The sequence below is a fragment of the Typopeltis vanoorti genome, chromosome 1 (assembly GCF_054136105.1).
Source record: "Typopeltis vanoorti isolate ZY-2024b chromosome 1, IOZ_Tvanoo_1.0, whole genome shotgun sequence".
NCBI classification, from domain to species: Eukaryota; Metazoa; Arthropoda; class Arachnida; order Uropygi; family Thelyphonidae; genus Typopeltis; species Typopeltis vanoorti.
Genome location: NC_143549.1, coordinates 42469653 through 42490603, shown reverse-complemented (window position 1 = coordinate 42490603; position 20951 = coordinate 42469653). Strand labels below are relative to the sequence as shown.

The window sequence follows — 20951 nt, the reverse complement described above, 5'->3', positions numbered from 1 at the left end:
TCATTCCTTACTGCCGAGTAGCGTAATCTTTAATAATTATTCAATTAATAAATAAGAGGGGAAAAAAGTATAAACATCAGAACATTTAAGTACTAAATATAATTAAATAAAATGAAATATAACTAAATACAGTAACTTAGCTTCGTTTTGTCTTCCACCGTTACGCGTTCGATTCCGACGGTACCAAATTATATTATATCGGGACAGCAACTAACTTCCAAAAAACAACCACTGAAGTACACTCGTATTCAGAGAAACAATTTAGCACTCAAAAACGTAGAAAAACGGGGAAAAAAGCGGACTATTCACCGATTAAAAATCACTTTCTTCTGCACAGCCATGTTATACTCTAAATAAATCCACTACAAGTCTGCAAGATTCTTTGACTTAATTGGATAGCTGTTGTAATAGATATGGTATGAAGGTCAGCAATAAAAAGACAAAGACAATGAAAATAGGCAGAATCATTGAAAATGTCCACTGTGTTGTGAATGGAGAACCTGTGGAACAAGTAAAACATTTCAGCTACTTAGGCACGATTTTTACTGAAGATGGTAAATTAAATATAGAAATAGACAACAGAATCAGCAAAGCTGGTATGGTGGGAAGTCAATTGAATAAATTCATATGGAATAAGAAAGAAATTAGTCGGAACACTAAATTAGCTGTATACAAGACTGTGTTCAAACCAATTTTAACTTATGGATCTGAGAGCTGGATCAGAAGTAAAACACTTGACCAAAGACTAGAGACCGCAGATATGAGAGTCCTGAGAAAGATTAGAGGCATGAACAGATGGCATCAATGGCAATATCATATTAAAAATGAGGATATTAGGAAAGAACTTGACATTGTCAGCATCCAGGAATGCGTTAGCAGAGCTAATCTCAAATGGTATGGTCACTTAAATAGAATGGGAGAGGAAAGATTAGCAAAACAAGTGTTCTCTGCCAGGTTGGCAGGAAAACGACCCAGAGGAAGACCAAGATATAGGTGGATTGATACGGTACAAAGTGCCTTAGACGATAGAAATATAAGATCTGATAATGTTGGAGTCTTGACAAGTAACAGACTAATTTGGAGAACAATTGTAGATAGGAAGTTAGTAATGATGTAATTTTTTTCATGTAGTACTATCATATCCTGTACACTCCTTGAGGGTACATGACAGGAATTTGATGATGATGATGATGATGTAAATGTTTGTCTTTTTATTATCGAAAGTCTAAAATTTGCTAATTTTTATTTTAAAGATTTAATTTGTCTCAATGGAGAAAAAAAAACCACCAAAGAAAAGCAATTTCTTTGGAAATGATAATTGCAATTTTAGATCGCTTAGCAAAAAGAGAGGGATTTATGGCGATTGGTAGACATTTTACTTTAGGCGAATCTACTATAAGAGCAATTAAAAAGAATGAATTCGCAATAAGAAAATCTGTCATTTCAGGACGAAACTAACTGCCAAATTATCATCATTCCCAAGAGATGCTTTATTAGAAAACACAGAACGAGCGCTCGTAATTTGGATTGAAGAATTAACTCAAAGAAGAATTCCTATAAGTGGCTATTTAATTAAACAAAAAAACTCATCGCTTTTATGAACAGATGAAGCAATTTGAGCCGTCTACTTCCACTTCCCAGGCTGATAAAGAATTTTCAGCTAGCAAAGGATGGTCAACTGGGTTCTTTAGCAGCCTGGGAAGTGGAAGTAGACGGCTCAAATTGCTTCATCTGTTCATAAAAGCGATGAGGTTTTTTGTTTAATTAAATAGCCACTTATAGGAATTCTTCTTTGAGTTAATTCTTCAATCCAAATTACGAGTGCTCGTTCTGTGTTTTCTAATAAAGCATCTCTTGGGTATGATGATAATTTGGCAGTTAGTTTGAATTAGTTAGGAATGCACTTTGGCAGTTAATTTGGCAGTCAGTTAGGAATGCACTTCATAGCATGAAGATTACAGGCAAAGTTGCAGCAGCAGATGAAGAAGCAGCCAAAAGTTTTCAAGAGAAGTTAGCCAAAATTATTGAAGATGATGTACATTTCCTGATCAAGTGTTTAACGCTGACGAAACAGGATTGTTTTGGAAGAAAATGCTTAGTCAAACTTACATCGCAAAGTCTAAGAAAAAAGCAAGTGGGTTTGAAGCAAGTAAAGATCGAGTAACGTTTTCTTTGTAGCAATGGATCTGGAGATTGAATGTTAAAACTTCTTCTAGTAAATCGATTTCTAAGACCACGTGCTCTAAAAGGAAAAGATCTAAAACAGCTGCCTGTGCATTGGATGGCTAATACAAAGGTATGGGTAATGTTGGAACGTACATCCTAGTTTCGAATCCGCCATTTTGTTGTAACGTACTCTTATTAATAAAATCTATTAATTGCCAATTGATCACTAATACAAATATAGAGAAATTTATATTTATACTGCACCACCCTATATTTAGATTAGTCTATATAAAATAGTAGAATCAATTTTCAATTAAATTAGCAGTCTCTTTACTCATTCAGGCCGAATTCAATATCTTTCATTTGAGGCTCCCGCTAGATTCGAATTATTTATGAACGGTGCAATAAAAAAGAATCAGGCAAACACAATATTGAATTTAACAAAAACAAAACATTTAATATAAGGTTATATGACAAATACATGAATTCCACTTCTAAAATAAGACATTACAATCAAGTTAGTACATTAGGTCAAATCATTCATGCTAATTCAGTCTTCGAGATCTTCACATACAAGTTTCACAGTTTTCTCTATTACAATATTCCTTACTCAGATCAATACAACAGAAATTCTTGTTCAATTAGTTTGCTCATATTTTTCAGTTATACTCCACACTTAACTCTCAGCAGGCACTTATCATATCATTAAATACGGCAGATATTATTTCAAGGCAAATTATTTTTAACTTCTGACTTCGGCGATATGTCACAGTAAATGTTAGAATAAGCGAAATGGAACTATCACTCAAATCTTCATACACAGAAACAAATAAAATATGACTGTCCTTACCGGAATTAATCTTCAGCACGTCAGATTTAATGTGAGTACATCTTCAAATTATATTTATTACACCTATGGAACACATTTAAAAAGAATTCTTCAAGGTCATAACTAGATTATTATTTGTCGCGCTTCACAATTCTCGACGGCAACTATAGGGCAGATTGATATCCTTGTTTACTACTTCACAACAAATTAAGCTCCGTACAATTCTTCCTAAAAGCAATATAGAAATAAGTAGTAATTCTAGGCTAACTGGATCTATTCTGAATCCTTCATTAACCTTCCAGTCTTTTAATTATCCAAATACGGCACCAAATCCTTATTAACGCCACTGCTGACTTTATTTTCAGCTATCTATAAGTTTTCACTTTGTCTTAGCACACTTTTAAATACTACTCTCTTGAATTCCTGCCCTTCAGTCCTTTTTATTTACTTTCACCTCCTTGCTTATATCCTTCCTTCTTCCCGCATCAAAAACTCTCTCCCCTCTTTACTCTATCTAATTCCTACTCATATATTTTTTCTTCTCCCCTCTTTACTCTATCTAATTCCTACTCATATATTTTTTCTTCTCCCCTCGTTATCGAAGCTCACGGTCTAGCCACGCGCATTCCATTTTATTTCTCTCTCCATGGCAACGAACAATGCGTAAACATTCACGTTAACGTCACATAAGGCTATACATTTACATTGAGTAATGAAAAACATTAAATAAAATATTACAGTTACTTAATTTTCTCTTTCATTTCATTTACAATTAACAATAATAAAATATATGTTACAGTATATATATATAAGGTATATTAAATTATATACATATAATTTCTCATAATATTATTGAAGGAATAAAGTAAATAAGATAAATGATATTTATCACTGGGTCCTTCCAATAGTAAAATATACATTAAAATTATTTAATCAATAATAGATGATGAAATTCAGGAATAATACATGAATAATAATTCTTAAGCAAGGGATTAACAAATAATTTTTAAACAAGTCATGCTTAATATATGATAGGTTATGTTAAATGTGAATGAAGGACAAAATATACATAATAATTTCATTCACAGTTTAACAGTAACAACTGCTGTATTTACTGAATGGTACAATAATTGTTTTGTACCAGAAGTGGAAAAATATATGAAGCAAAATGCTCTCGATTTTAAAGTTTTATTAATTTTTTATAATGTTCCAAGTCATCTGCATTTAGAACATCCAAATGTGCAGGTAGTGTTTTTTCCACCCAATACAAGCATTATTCAGCCATTAGATCAAGGCATAATTGCTACTTTTAAGAAATATTATGTTAAGCACACTTTTCAATTTATATGGGATAAACTAGAAAATGAATCATTAACAGTAACTGATGTTTGGAAAAAAATTTCTGTTTTGGACTGCTTAAATCATGTTGCATCTGCTATTGCTGAAATAAGACCACAAACTTTAAATGCCCGCTGGAAAGCAGTTTGGCCTGGATCTGTTGCAAACAGTGCAACCATGCAAACATCTACATTATCAGCTGAAATCATTACTTTGGCACATGAAATTGATGCAGAAGGTTTTGATACATTTAGCCAGAATGATGTAGACGAATTGATTGTGGATAATGCCTTAAGTGAATGATATTATTGCATATTGATTAACTTTAGATATGTCGAAGATCCAGAAAACGATAGTGAAGTGGAAGAAAAACCTGTCCCCCCCTCACTGCAAATATAATTCGAGAAAGTCTTGAACTGCACAATAAATTGGAAAATCATTTTCTTGTTAATGACACAAATTCTGAATGAGCCTTTAAATTCCAACGTGAGCTGAAGAACTGTATGTCTGGATATCGCGAGCTGTATAAAATATTAGTGAAATCATTATCGCAATGTTTAATCACTGATTACATTGTCAGAAGAAAAAAATCAGCACAGAACGAGGGGGAAGCTAATTCTGTTTGTGAAGAACCATTGCCTTTATCATACAGATCTGATCTGCTGACCATCTCTTCTGGTGATGAAAGTGATTTCGCACCACTTTGCAAACGTTGCCTAATATTGTCTAATAGCGATGATAATTCTGGTGAAAAAATGTTAAAAAATTGTTACTTTTCAAATAAATTAAATGAATAAATCTTCAAAACAAACTTAGGCATTCTTATTTTCCTGAATTTTCATAAACTTTTTAATGTGATTTTAGGTTTATTTTAATTTATTGTTTTGGTTTTATGCGGTTTTAGAAAATTATGGAACATATCCCTAATTTTTCAACGTAAGTTAGGCCTTTTTTGTGCGATTTTTTTATATGCAATTTTCTGTGGAACGTATCTACCTCATGAAAAAGAGACCCGACTGTACTTTGATTTTGCAAAGGCTTTTGATAGATTACTGCATGATAAGTTGATTGTCAAACTGGAGTGGATGGGGTTGAATATTAGATTGGTGCATTGGATTGGAGACTGGCTATCTGATAGGTATCAACAAGTTGTGTATGGGAGAGCGATATCCAGGAAAAGGAAAGTTACTAGTAGTGTGCCTCAGGGGTCTGTTTTAGGGGCATTGCTGTTTAACTTGTATATTAATGATATTGGTGAAGATTTGGATGGAGATATTCAGTTGTTTGCGGATGATGCAAAGTTGGGATGAACCATGAAGAGTAGAGAGGATGTTGTGGCCTTACCAGAAGACTTGAATAAATTGAATGATTGGGCAAGCAAATGGGGATGTGAGTTCAATGTTGCAAAATGTAAGGTTTTAAAATTTGCAAAAAAACAAAAATGGGATGCAGAATTTATGCTTGGTGAGGATATATTGTCGGAGATGGAGGAAATAAGAGATCTGGGGGTGATAGTGGATAACAATCTGAAATTTAGGGGACACATAGCCAAAATTGTGAAGACAACACTAAGGCTTCTGGGAAGGATGCAGAGGACACTGACTTGTAGAATTCGGGAGATTCTTGTTCCATTGTATAAGGCTTTGATTAGGCCACACATGGATTATTGTGCCCTGATTTGGTCATGGTTTTCAGAAGGTTGAAGTGATGTGGATTTGGTCCAGAGGCGACTGACTAAGGTAGTTTCTAACCTCTGGAATGTTGAGTATGAGGAAAGATTTAGAAGATGTAATTTGCATAGTCTGGTGGACAGGAGGAAGAGGGGATATGATAGAGACCTACAGGTTAGTAAGGGGTTGTTATGGGATCACTGCTTTAGAGATTCCACAGAAAATAGTGGGAGATCAGGGGAGAAACAGTGGTCATCCCTGTATGCTGTATAAGGATGGTGTGAGAAGCGGGTTTTTTTCATTCAGAGTTTTGAATGATTGGAATGCCTTGACTGAGAGTGTGGTGTCTGCAGAGAATTTGAGTGTGTTTAAAGCATGGTATGGTGAGCTGTGTGTGTGTTTGATAAAAGGACCTCCTAGATCAGTGCTTCCCAAGCTGTGGGCCATGGCCCCCCCCTTGGGAGCCATAGGTTTTGTTGAGGGGGGGGGCTTGCAATTATGAAAACAAATTTAAAATCTTTTAAGACTAAGTAGATTTTTTTATCTTAAAAGAAACGTATTTAATTTTTATTATTTATTATTTCTTTTTTGTTATTTTTTATATTTTAATGGAAAAAAATCACACATTGGTGGGGGGGTTCACAAATTTTGCTTCCTGTGTATTTCGCCGCTTAATAAATATTAGTAAATATATGCTTATTCATATAAGTTTCATTTCAAAGCAGAAATCTAAGAATTGCAGTTTCAATTTCATCTGATATTGGTGTAGCAGTATTGAAACACATCCATCACATTAAATTGTTATTAAACTTCTTTTATGATTTTAATTCTTTCTGTATTACTAATTGTTTTACGTTTCATTTGCTTGTACTGCAAATGTACAATAACAATATAATCTATCTATATAAAAATATGAGATAATGTGCCATCTCAAATGTGTATGTAAGATGCTAAAAATGTAATATTTGCATTTGATTTTTGCAATATTTGTATGTTTTGTATTGAGTATAAATACAGTAAATATAATAATATATGTCTATATTACGGTTTTTTTTTGGGGGGGGGGGGATATTTTAATTTTTCCAAAGGGGGCCCTGACATTCAGAAGTTTGTGAAGCACTGTCCTAGATGAATGAGTCTTTGACTCCATGGGGTCTTGGGTAATAATAATAATAATAATAATAATAAATGGCAGCCTGTGTAGGGATTACTTCCACTAAGAATTTTTTTACAGGGATAATATTTTTCAACAAACACATTTGTTTCATTTTGCTTTGTCCACTACTTCTTCTTAAGGGAATGATTTTGCATTTCTAGAAATGTCACAAACCTAATGAGGTCTTTGCCCTCATTAGGTTTGTGACATAAGGAGAAGCAGGTCAGGAAAAAAATTAAGTGGATGTTTGCTGATATTGGAGTTTATATATACTTTCTGGGGATTTGTTATTCTCACAAATGAAGAGCCTATGATTAGTTCCTTTAAAGGATGGGAGTGGATAAGAAGGAAGGAATCATGACTGATGTCATTCACAGTATTATGGTTTGTAAAACTAATAGTTAATTGTTAGATCAATTCTCCACTGAGAAGTACTGGTAGATTCTGGGAAAACCAATTATTAAAAATTTATCAGTATACCAGTGGGTATAATCGAGACATCAGTTGATAAGTTGTTGTTACTGGCTTAACATTAGAGAGATTTTTAATTGAATTGAAAGATAGGTGTTACAAGAGGCTATATCAGAAAGCTACATGTGAAGAGGACATGAACAAGAGAGTTAGTAGAAAGTCTTTTTATAGAGAGTGGTTGATGAGTGAAATGAATTTCCTAAAAGTGTAGACATAGTGAATCTATGATGGAGATATGGCAGTGATAAAAAAAAATATAATAATTTAATTTGATCAAGTACATATTTGATCTCTTTCCTAAATGCTGTTTTCAAAATTAAAAGTAAATATGCTTTTTTACGCAGGTATATGATGCTACTAATACCACATACGAAAGGAGAAAGTTGATTTATGATATTGTGTGTAACAAGTTTTGTTACAAACTTTTTTTCATCGAGTCACTCTGTGATGATTCCAAGCTTATAGAAGCCACCATAAAAGTAAGTCTTTATTTGTTGAATGCATAATGTGTAATTTTATTGTCTGATTTGAAGTTTCCACAGTTTTATTTTAATGAAAATCAAATAACACAGACATGCATATGTTAAAATATTGAATTTTATTGAATTTATGTTTCCATTTTTTTTTTTTTCTTTTTCAGATCATCTCTTAACCACCTTACCGGCCATTATTGATCAAATATGCATATTCATATGCTTTGTATCCATCATATATTTCAATGTAATTTTAATGCAATTTTAATATGCACTTCACATCCATGATAACCTTGATGTCTATAGACGTCTTGGCCAGTAGCGTGGTTACTGAATGTTAAAGAAAATTAACAGCATTCATAAGATGAAATATACAGATTAAAAGCCAATCTCTAAGAGATCCTCTGGTTAAAGTGTCAGAAAAGTTTGGCAAGGGCTGAGATTCAGAATTGGATTGATAACAACAGTATTCTTCGTGATGGTTGGCATGCATTTGTTAGTCTTTTAGCAATTTGCTTATATACTACAAGGTGACAAATTTGTTGAGGAAGGGAGATTCTGACATCCAGACCCATGCGCTGCAACTTAAATATCAACTTATCATGTGTCACCCTGTCAAATGCCTTCGCTAAGTCTAAGAAAATGGCAGTATATGCCTTTCCTTCATCTAATGCTCTTGTAAATTTATCATAAAAGGCTAGCATATTGCTAAAACGTGATCGCCCCTTCACAAATCCATGTTGACTCTCGCAGATAACATTACCCTCATCTGCCCAGTGCTGCATACGGTCCTTCACTATTTTCTCCAAGATATTACTAACTACTGATGACACACAAACTGGTCTATAATTAGACACTTCCAGTCTGCTACCTCCCTTATACAATGGCACTATCTTACCTTCCTTCCATTCCATGGGCATCTTTCCAGCAGCCAGACTTTCATTGAAAAGCCAGGTGAAAGGCACTATCAGTTTCCTAGCACATTCTCTCAAAACTCGTGGTGAAATACTATCCAGTCCCACAGCTTTACTGATATCCAGAGTACTCAGTATTTGAAACACACTTTCCTCCTACCTCTAAACTTTGAACCTGCCCTATCCCTCTAGCATTAAAACATACTCCTCCAGGATGAAATACTCCAATAAAGTATTCATTGAACAATTCTACTATGTTCGCTGCATCAGTCACTCTATTCCCATTTTTATCACACAATATCATTCTTCCACAGTCTTTTCTCCTCATACTGGCCACATATATAAAAAATTCCCTAGGATTTTCTTTGGATCTTAGGGCTAATCTCCTCTCACAGAAGCAAAGAGGTTATGGTTTTCTTGTATAATGCCTTGAACAAGCTACATATAGGTTACTGTATACACTTATCTGGTCACCTGATTTTATGGGATGATGATATATTAGATTCACTAAGCCAATGTTGTCTGACCTTTGGAATCTGGGATATTAAGACAAATGAGGAAATGTAATTTGCAGTCTTGTGAATAGGAGGAGAAAGAATATGAGTTAGTCATACTTGTAGATAAGGGATTATTATCAGATTAATTTGGAAGAGATTCTTTAGAGAATAGATGGAGACAAAGGTAAATCAGGAGGCCATTCCTGGAAGCATATAATTAAGGTGTGAGCAAAGGAGTAATGAGCAGGTTCTTTTTCATAGAGAGTAGTTGGTGAGTGGAATGCATTGGTTTGAGACTGTGGTGAGTGTGAAAACTGTGAATGAGTTCCTGACACAGTTTGATGGTTATTTTTTTTGTGTGAGAGTGTTTACTAGATTGAAGGTTTATAGTTTGCAGATGTGAGAAAACATTTTTCAAATTTTTCCATAAATAAATAGGCACATGGAGGAGACAAGAAACTGCTCATTCCAAGCTGAAAAGCTGCTTGAAAATCTGTCCATTCCATTCCATGTGAAAAAATCAGTGGAAAAAAATATTTGAATAGCTGAGAAATATAGACGAAACCGATAATCTGTAAACTTTAGGATTGGACTCCATTTTCAAGAGCACTGGTGAACAAAGAAACAATGAAACAATATCTAAATTAGCTGGAATGTCTAATGACAAGATGGTAATTTCAGAATATTTCTGGACAAATTGTTGAGATTTCTGTGTGTGGGGGTGTGTCTGATATGGTAATTTAGTAGATTACAGATGCTTGGATAAAAGATATGTAGGTGAATTGATACCATCCATTATTAGCCTAATACAAAAATGCCTGCCTTGTAAACCTTAGGTACTCCATATAGTCATGGAGTTAAATGGTGCTTCAACTTTTTTTTAAGATCTGTAGGCCAGGTAAGCACATTGCATAAAAGATCAATGGTCTCTTCATGATTTATTCAAGTAGGGTCATGGTCTAATTGGAGCATAAGTGGATAAATCTGAAAGCAATAGTGAAATTCTTGACATGTAGTTAGTTGTTGTATCCGTGATAACAATTGGGCTTGCCTTCATCAGCTTTGATTATGATAATTTAAGACACAGAGAGGAAAAATAGTGTGTATGTTGCTTAGGAATGATAATGACCAGCTGAGCAGAAGAGCAGTCATATTGAATGACATAATAGCTAGAATGTGTGACGAGAGGACTGGAATATGTGGATGCTTGGAGTGCGTTTGAGGACAGAGTGGATTTGTATGCGAGAGACCGCTTACATTTGAATGAGGAAGGACGTAGGCATCTGGAGAGATTGCTGTTCTGAACAAGTCAGTGTGTCCCAGGGAGGATGATAGCAGGGGTGGCCTCTTGTAGGAATGGATACTTGGGAGAAGGGAGACAATGTCAGGTAACACTGAGCCCAGTGGAGTCTAGAAGGGATAATGCTGGGTATAGAAACAATGGCATTTATATGCTTTATGCTAATGCCAGGAGTATCTGGAATAAGGCAGAGGAATTGGTGGCACAGATAGCATCAGCCTGGCCAAAAATTATTGGGATCACTGAGACGTGATTTACAGAAGAGGATATAATAATAGGAATAGAAGTTGCTGGGTACAGCATTATTCGGCAGGATAGGAAGGGAAAGTGTGGTGGTGGAGTACTGCTTATGATAAGTGACGACCTATGTCCTCTAAGAGTGGAGACTTTGGAAGGCAGTGGCACTAATGATTTTGAAAACATATGGTATGAGGTAGAGGTGAGCAAGACAAGATATTTAGTGGGGTGTTGCTACAGACCCAGGAGCACAGAGAGTGGGGACCAGGAAATGTTTAGACAGTTGAGTTTGGCAAGTGCAAGAAGAATGATTGTTATGGGAGATTTTAACTACAGTAGTATAAACTGGGAAGAGGAAGATGCATGTAGCAATAAGGGAATGGAATTTCTAGAATTCTTAGGAGACAAATGTCTTAGGCAACATGTAATAGAGGGCAGAAGAGGTTCAAGAGTTTTGGATTTGGTTATACATCAGAAAAGTTGATAATAACTGAGATGACATCTCTCCCACCACTTGGAGAGAGAGTGACCATATGATTTTGACTTGGAAAATGAATAGACATGCAGGTGTATCAAAGAGACAGGAACTTTTTGGAATTATAAGGTAGGTGATTATAATAGTCTAACATGTCAACTTGGAGAAGTTTCATGGAAGGAGGAATTGGAAGGCCGGGATATCATTAGTGCGTGGGAAATTATGAAAGAATATTTGTTAGCAGCAATGATAAGTTGTATACCACGAGTGAACAAGAGGACACAATTTGGAGTAAAGTGGATGACAAACAACATTAAACAAGAATTGCATGAAAAATAGGCTATGGAAGAGATATAAGGAGACAGGTAAAGAGGCATGAAGAGTATAAGACACAGGCCAGAAGATTGACTAGTCTGGTAAGGAAGACTAAACTGGAATACGAGAGGAGATTGGCCCTAAGATCCAAAGAAAATCCTAGGGAATTCTTTAGATATGTGGCCAGTATGAGGAGAAAAGACTGTGGAAGAATGATATTGTGTGATAAAAATGGGAATAGAGTGACTGATGCAGAGTACATAGTGGAATTGTTCAGTGAACAGTTTATTGGTGTATTTCATCCTGGAGGAGTCAGTTTTAATGCTAGAGGGATTGGGCAGGTTTGAGGTTTAGAGGTACAGGAGGAGAGTGTGTTTCAAATACTGAGTACTTTGGATGTCAGTAAAGCTGTAGGACTGGATGGTATTTCACAACGAGTTTTGAGAGCATGTACTAGGGAACAGACAGTGCCTTTGACCTAGCTTTTCAATGAAAGTCTTGCTGCAGGAAAGGTGCCCATGGAATGGAAGGAAGGTAAGATAGTGCCATTGCATAAGGATGGTAGCAGACTAGAAGTGTTTAACTATAGCTCAGTTTGTGTGGCATCAGTAGTTAGTAATATCTTGGAGAAAGTAGTGATGGACCGTATACAGCATTGGGAAGATGAGGGTAATGTTATCTATTAGAGTCAACATGGATTTGTGAAGGGGGTGCTCTTGTTTTAGCAATTTGCTAGTCTTTTATGATAAAGTTGCAAGAGCATTAGATGAGGGAAAGGCATATACTGCCATTTTCTTAGACTTAGTGAAGGCATATGACAGGGTGGCACATGATAAGCTGATATTTAAGTTGCAGCACATGCGTCTGGATGTCAGATTGGTCAACTGGATTCAGGATTGGCTGTCCGATAGTATCAGAGAGTTGTATATGGTGAGACAATTTCAAGGAGGCAGAGGGTTACAAGTAGGGTCCCACAGGCTCAGTTCTGGGACCTATATTGTTTAACCTTTATATCAATGACATTGTCAGTGGAAGGGGATAATCAGTTGTTTGCAGATGATGCGGAGGTGGGAAGGATTATTAGTAATAGTGCAGATGCTGCAACCCTGCAAGAGGATTCGAATAAGCTGGATAGATGGGTAAATGAATGGAGGATTTCAGTTTAATTCAGCAAAATGTAAGGTTTTGAGGTTTGGGATACATCGATGGGACACTGCATACTCTATGGGAGGAGTTATACTGGAGGAAGTAGGGGAGACAAGAAATCTGCGGTTGATGATCGATAGAAAACTAAAATTTAGGGGACATATTGCAAAGGTGGTGAAAGTAACACAGAAGATTGCTGCAATAATGAGAAGGACTCTGACCTGTAGAGATAAAACAGTTATCATTCCGTTGTGTAAGACCCTGATCAAACTAAACTTGGACATTGTTCTCAGGTTTGGTCCCCAAGATTTGAAGTGGATAAATTAATTGTGGAAAGGGTACAAAGGCGGATAACAAAGATGGTTTCAGGACTGTACAATGATAGTTATGAGGATTGGCTGAGGGAATGTGGACTGCAGAGTTTGGTGGATAGAAGAAGGAGAGGTGTTATGATTGAGACGTTAAACTGTTGAGAGGTGGTTACAGGGTTGACACTGGGGAGTTCTTTGACTTGGTTGAACAGCAGGAAAGAGTGATGACAAGAGGCCATCCCTGGAAGTTACGAAAGAAAACAGAGAGCAAGAGGGTGAGGAGTGGTTTCTTTGCATGGTGGTTGGTTGAACCATGGAATGCATTACCTGATGGAGTGGTGTGAGCGAGAACGGTCAATGAGTTTAAGGAGTGATATGATAGACTTTGTGTTTCTTAGGGGTAACCTCCCCTCGATGAGTCTTGATAGACTTTGTGTTTCTTAGGAAGGACTTCACACAATGAGTCTTTTGACTCCATGGAGGTCTGAATAATAATAATAATTTTCTAGTTCTGCCTTAAATTATACAGATTGTTTTTTCTGAGATAGTGATATTGACGAGCTTTGTAGTGATAATGATTTTCCATTCCTTACATTGGTAGGCTTTCTATCACGATCACTAGTCTCCTTAAAGTTCTTGCCATTAGGGATTAAAGTTGTCTTATATTGAAGACAACTTTACTGCTTGCAACATTAAAGAATCTACTATGATCAACTTTCCACAAGACACACTTACTAGGAATCAAGGATTAATGCTGTGTGATATTAGGAAATCACTTAACTTTCCATATGTCAGACTTCAACTTTTCATCCAACTATCTGCACACAGTGCTGAACAATAGCTAACTTGTGCCACCTCCCACATTCCACATGGTTTCGGTTAGTTTATACTGTAACGATTTCTACATAGTTTTTTTAGTAATGTGATAGTTTATGTTTGCTCTTATTGCGTTTATTTTTATGCATTTTTTTTTTTTTTTACCCAGAGGTGAATTTAGTAAATTTCATTATCTTTATAGCTATTTATGACCATATAAAACTCAGTTGTTGTTGTTTTTTAATCTAAATTATCTTTTTTTTTTCCTCCCCCCTACAACTATCTCTGATCCAGATTATTTTAAAAATATGGAGATGCAGCATTTTACTTTTTTTGTATATGGAAAATATATGATTTCTGCATTGGTTTAACCTCAGTATTTTCTAGGTCTAGCTCTCATTGATGAGAGCTCAATAAAGGTCAAAACCATCCTAGTACTGATTCTTCCCATAATATATATAGCAGTATACATGTCTAAAAGTAAGTGTACTTTGCTATGTGATACTAACACAACTGGTATGAAATCAATAGCCTCTGTATAAAAGTAGCCTAGTTGTGAAGGTATTTCACCTGCAAACATTGTCTGCTTAATGCTTGGGTATAGGATTAAAACTAATTTCTTATGTATTAAATTAAATAATTTACTTCCATTGCCTAGCTATCTTTGAAAGCCAAGAGTGACTAAATCCATATAAAGTAATCCATAAGAAGTCTGACCATAGCATTATTACAAGAGAATCATATCTGCCTTCCTTCTTCAATATGCTCTCCTTCACTTCATTACCATAATCTATTGTGATGTCTTTATAATTTTACAATTGGTCTCCTAAATTTTTGTTTCTATTCCACCATTACCTGCAGATCCCATATCTTCTCCTCCATGATAAAATATTCATTAAATACTTCTTTCATATATTTCAGAGTGGTTAACAATTTAGCATTTCCAAGAACTTTTTTTTTGTTGTTGTTGTTGTTTTGTTTTAATTACTCTAAAATGAGAAGTTAGAGTACTTAAAGCAAACTAATGCCTTCTGCAGATAGAGGTTGAAAAAGAAGGAATCTATTGATGTTCCTTTTTGAAGAGCTGATATGATTGTAGTCACAGAGAAATGCAAGCATGTAAAGGGTATTGTATTTCAGGATGGACAAAGGGAATAGGACTGGATGTAGTGAACTGCTGATGATAGTTGAAGAACTTTAACCAACAAAAATACAAGTTAAGGAGGATTTTAGGTCTAGGGAGATGGTTGATTTGAGGCTATCTGGTGCAAGATAGAGAACAAGAGGAAAAATTATAATGCTGGTTACTGTTAAATGGATAACGTATTCATCATCTGGAAATATAGTTCTGCTGATATGCATGATTTCCTTTTATCTGTGAACTCATTCCACCATAAAATTAAATAGTTGTTGAAATTATCAAAAATGCTAAAAAAGGCTTTCACTTGGCATATATTGGTTGTTACCTGCATTCATCTTCTTTGTACCATGTATCACAAATGGGTATGATATTTATGCTCAAAAAAGGAGCAGTCTCTTTCATAAAGGATGAAGAAAAATTTAATAAAGAGCTACACACTTTAATAATAATTAAGGGGATGCAAATCCTTTGTTGTTAAACTGCCAGTAAGCAAAACTCTAAGATTGAGAACTACGAATCTATGAGTTTCATATATACCGAAAAACTATCGGCGAATCCAAGTGTAAATGAACCACTTGGTAGTACAATACCAAGGCAACTCGAAGCAAAGGTGGAGCAACACCTTTGCTTTGAGAGAGAATGATGAGAGAGAATTATGTGAATGATAGAAGAGGAGAGAATAGAAACAGTGGGAGAGAGGGAATAGAAGAATGCAAGGGATAGCTGGTTCCAGCACTCCCTTCATTTACACAGAGAGAAAGTGTTAGAGGAGAGAGAGTAAGGGATGCAGGTGAGCAATCAAGGAACAGAGTGGTAAGAGGCGTAATGTGTGGAGACTCGATGATCCGTGGCATTCAAGATAGGATGCCAGAGGAGTGTTTGCCTGGAGGAACAATAGAAAGTGTGACTATGGCAATTAAGCAGAGTGAAAGGGTAAATGAGTTGATTGTGATGGTGGGCATACATGATTGAGAGGCAGTGTAAATAGTGGGGAAGAGATCTGAGATTCATTCTTGAGGTTGTGTGTGTGTGTGTGTGTGTGTGTGTTGCCCAGGTACGATAATGAAGAGCTGAGAAGAAGAGCATATATAATAGCTTGATAGCCAGAATGTGTCAGAAGAGAGGTTTGGAATACGTGGATGCTTCGAGGGCATTTGAGAACAGAAAGGAACTGCATGCAAGAGACCATTTGCATTGATCTGGAGAGATTGTTGTTCTCTGAATGAGTCAATGTGTGTCAGTGCAAGGAAACTAGAATTACCAGGGTGGATGGTAGCAGGGCTGGCATCTTGTAGGAATAGGTACTTGGGAGAAGGAAGAATACATCGGGTAACGCTGAGTCCAGTGAAGTCAGAAGGAGATAAGGATAAGTATAGAAACAGTGACATTTTTATGCTTTATACTAATGGCAGGAGTATCCGGAATAAAGGAGATGAATTGGTGGTGCTTATAGAATCAGCCTGTCTGAAGATTATTAGGATCTCTGAGACATGCTTGATGTAAGATGATATAATAACAGGAATAGAAGTAACGGGATACAGCATTTTTAGAAAGGATAGGAAGAGAAAATGTGATGGAGTACTGCTTATGATAAGCGATGACATAATCTTCTCAGAGTGAAGGCTTTGGGGGGGGGCAGTGACACTAATGATTTTGAAAGCATATGGTGTGAGGTATAGATGGGCAAGACAAGATATTTAGTGGAGTATTACTCCAAGCCAAGGAGCACAGAGATTGAGGAGTGGGAGATGTTTAGGCAGTGAGCTTGGTAAGTGCAAGAAGAATGATTGTTATGGGAGAATTTAACTATGGCAGTATAAATTGGAAGAAGGAAATGGATTATTATTATTATCCCACCTCCAAGGAGTCCAAAGACTCATCAAGGGAGGGCATCAACTCTACAACTCTTCTTCTCACTACTCCACCAACCTTCATCATCTAACACCAATGCTATCTACCACCAACTACACCACTAGTGCTTTCACAGACAATCACAAACATTCATGCCCACGGTGGGATTCAAACTCGCAGTTTTGGCTGGAGAGCGGATACGCTAACCACTCGGCTAACCAGGCCATTTGGTCATAGCATCAGAAGAGATGATTTTAACTGAGATGGCACCTCTTCTCCCCAACTGTTGAGAATAACCATGTGGTTTTGACTTGTAAGATTAATTAGACTTGCAGGAATATCAAAGAGAAGTGAATATATGTGGGATTATAAGACAGATGATTATAAAATCTTAGATATCAACTTGCAATTCCATGCAGGGAGGAATTGGAAGGGCGAGATATCCTTAGTGTTGGGAAATTGTGAAGAAATATGTAAATAGCAGCAATAGTAAGCTGTATTCCACGAGTGAAGAAGAGGACACAATTTGGTGTAAAGTGGATGACAAACAATATCAAACAGGAATTGTGGGTGAAAGAGAGGTTATTGAAGAGATATAAGGAGAGGGTGGAGAGCAGATGAAGAATATTGAAGAATATAAGACTCAGGCCAGGAGAGTGACTATTATGGTAAGGAAGGCAAAACTGAAATATGAGAAGAGATTGAACCTAAGATCCAAAGAAAATTCTAGGGAATTTTTAAGCTATGTGGCCAGTAGGAGGAGAAATGATTGTGGAGGAATGACATTGTGGGATAAGAATGGGAACAGTGACTGATTCAGAGGACTTAGCAGAATTGTTCAATGAATGCTTTATTGGAGTATTTCATCCTGGAGAAGTAGGTTTTAATACTAGAGGGATAGGGTAGGTTCGAGGTTTAGTGTGTTTCAAATACTGAGTACTCTGGATGTCAATAAAGCTGTGGGACTGGATGGAATTTCACCATGAGTTTTGAGAGAATGTGCTAAAGAACTCACAGCTCTGTTGACCTAGGGTTTCAATGAAAGTCTTGCTATGGGAAAGGTACCCAAGGAATGGAAGGAAGGTGAGATGGTTCCATAGCATACAAGCAGTAGCAGACTGGAAGTGTCAAATTATAGACCAGTTTGTGTTTCATCAGTATTTGTTAAGATTTTGGAGAAATTAGTGAGGGACCATATACAGTGTTGGACAGATGAAGCTAATGTTATATGTGAGAGTCAACATGGATTTGTTAAGGTGTGATCTTGCTTTAGTAATATGGTTGCCTTTTATAATAATGTGACAAGAGCAGTTGATGAGGGAAAGACATATTCTGTCAGATTTTTGAATTTGCAAAGGCATTTGACAGGGTACCACATGATAAGCTGATATTTAAGTTGCAGCACATGGGTTTAGATGTTAGATTAGTCAACTGGATTCAGAATTGGCTATCTGATAGGTATCAGAGTTGTGTATGGTGGGGCAATATCAAGGCAGTAGAAGGTTACAAGTGGGGTCCCCCCAGAGCTCAGTACTGGGACCTGTATTGTTTAACCTTTATATCAATGACATTGTTGGTGGATTGCAGGGGAATATTCAGTTGTTTGCAGATGATGTGAAGCTAGGAAGGGTTATTAGCAATAGTGCAGATGTGGCATCCCTGCAGGAGGATTTGAATAAACTGGACAGATAGGCAAATGAATAGGGGGTTTGAGTTTAATGCAGCAAAATGTAAAGTCTTGAAGTCTGGGTTAGATCGATGGGAGGTAGCATACTCTGTTGGATGAGCTGTACTGGAGAAAGTATGGGGTACAAGAGATCTGTGTGTGTGTGTGGGGGGGGGTGATGATTGATAGAAACCTGAAATTCGGGGGGATATATTGCAAAGGTGGTGAAGGCAGCACAGAGGATTGCTGCAATACTGAGAAGGATGTTGTCCTGCAAAGATAAAAGAGTTGTCATTCCATTGTATAAAGCCCTGATCAGACCACACTTGGAGTATTGTTCTCAAATTTGGTCCCCAGGATTTGAAGGGAATAAATTAACTGTGGAAAGGGTACAGAGGCAGATAACAAAGATGGTTTCAGGACTATACAATGTTGATTGAGAATTGGCTGAGGGAATGTGGACTGCAGAGTTTGGTAGATAGAAGGAGAGGTTATATGATTGAGACTTTCAAACTGTTGAGAGGTAGTTACAGGGTTGACACTGGGGAACTCTTTTGCTTGGCGGAAGGAAGGAGCGAGGACAAGGGGCTATCTCTGGAAGTTACAAACAGATGCTGTGAGCAAGAGGGTGTCATTGGTTTCTTTGCATGGAGGATGGTTGAACCATGGAATGCAGTGCCTAATAGAGTGGTGAGAGAGCATGAACAATCAATGAGTTCAAGGAATGGTATGATAGTCTTTGTGTTTTCCAGGAAAGAACTCCCTCAATGAGTATGAGTCTTTTGACTCCACAGAGGACTGAATCACCATTATAATAATAATAATAATAGTTGTGTTAAGTTACTGAGTGACCACTTTGCAGGATATATGATATAATTGGAGTTAATGTTGTGACATATCTGATAGAGACATGTGGGAACAGAGGTGGATGAATTGGAGGTTCTTCAGGATATCAATGTTAATACAGCTGTGGCTTAGATGGGATATCAGCTCATATAATATGTGAATGTGCAAGGGCAATATCTCTGATTATTTAATCTCTTTAATTTCAGTTTCTGCTGTAGTTGAGTTCCAAGGGAGTGGAAAGAGAGCAAAATAATTCCATTGCATAAGGGCAGGGGAGGGGGGGTTCTAAGATTGAAGTAGGAAATTACACTGAGTTAGTTTTGTATTAGGAACTCTCTCCCCCCCCTTCAATTTCCATAATTGGCAAAATAACAAAGTACCACATGATATCAACATTACATGCAGCTGCTGTAAATGGGCACACCTATACTCTGTACATAATCAGTTAACATTTGCCAGTAGTGAGAAAATGTAGCGATTTAAACCAATTTGACCTTGAGCAATAGTTGGAGCCCAGAGGGCAGGCACCAGTATTTCAGAAACAGCAGCAGCACTTGTTGGTTGCTCCCATACTACTGTATCATATCAAGGGACTGGATTAACCATGCACAGACATCCAGCAGAATGGCTCACATTGGTCAGCTATGTGTGATTGATCCTGGAGGTGAGCATTAGGTATCACAACTGGTATTTCAGCAACAACGTGCAATTCACACAACTCATCTACCAGTACAAAAGCAGCACATTTCAATCCATTTTAGTCTGGGGTTCCACAGCTGGAGACCAACAAGGGTGCATATGATGGCAGCCAGGCATTTCAAACAACTCTTCACATGGGCCAAGGAACATCGACAATGGACACTCAACAGATGCAAGAAAGTCACATGAAGTGATGAATCCCATTTCCTGTTGTGGCATGCATGCTGTTGGCCTGGTTCTCATTTGGGGTAAACAGCATGAAGCCCTATACCCTAGTTGCACAGTTGAGGTTCAACAGACTGATGGAGGTAGTGTTATGGTCTGGGGAGCTATTTCCTGACATACCCTAGTTCTGTTGGTTATCATCCCACAAACATTTGAGTGGGGAACATCACAGGGACCCTTTAGCTGACCATCTCCATCCATATCTGCAGGAGGTCTACCCTGACCACAGTGCCATCTTTCAACAGCACAACGTACCTTGTCATTGGAACTCGTACAACTTTGAATGATTGGTGGAACACAACAACAAATTCACCACATTGCCAAGGCATTGTGGTGAATTGATTGTTGTGTTCCCCTGACTGTAACTCAATCGAACATGTGTGGGATATGCAAAAACGGGGTGTGAGAA

At 36.9% G+C, this 20951-nt stretch overlaps 1 protein-coding gene across 6 annotated transcripts in view; it reads left to right on the top strand.

The window, feature by feature from the left end:
- Positions 1-20951, top strand: part of LOC150109923 (6-phosphofructo-2-kinase/fructose-2,6-bisphosphatase 1-like) — a 463954-nt gene that overhangs the window by 212188 nt on the left and 230815 nt on the right. For all 6 annotated transcript variants that reach the window (XM_090397298.1, XM_090397313.1, XM_090397290.1 and 3 more), the window contains exon 5: positions 7975-8109. In XM_090397298.1, the coding sequence (XP_090253424.1) occupies positions 7975-8109 (135 nt within the window). The remainder of the gene's footprint in view (positions 1-7974; positions 8110-20951) is intronic.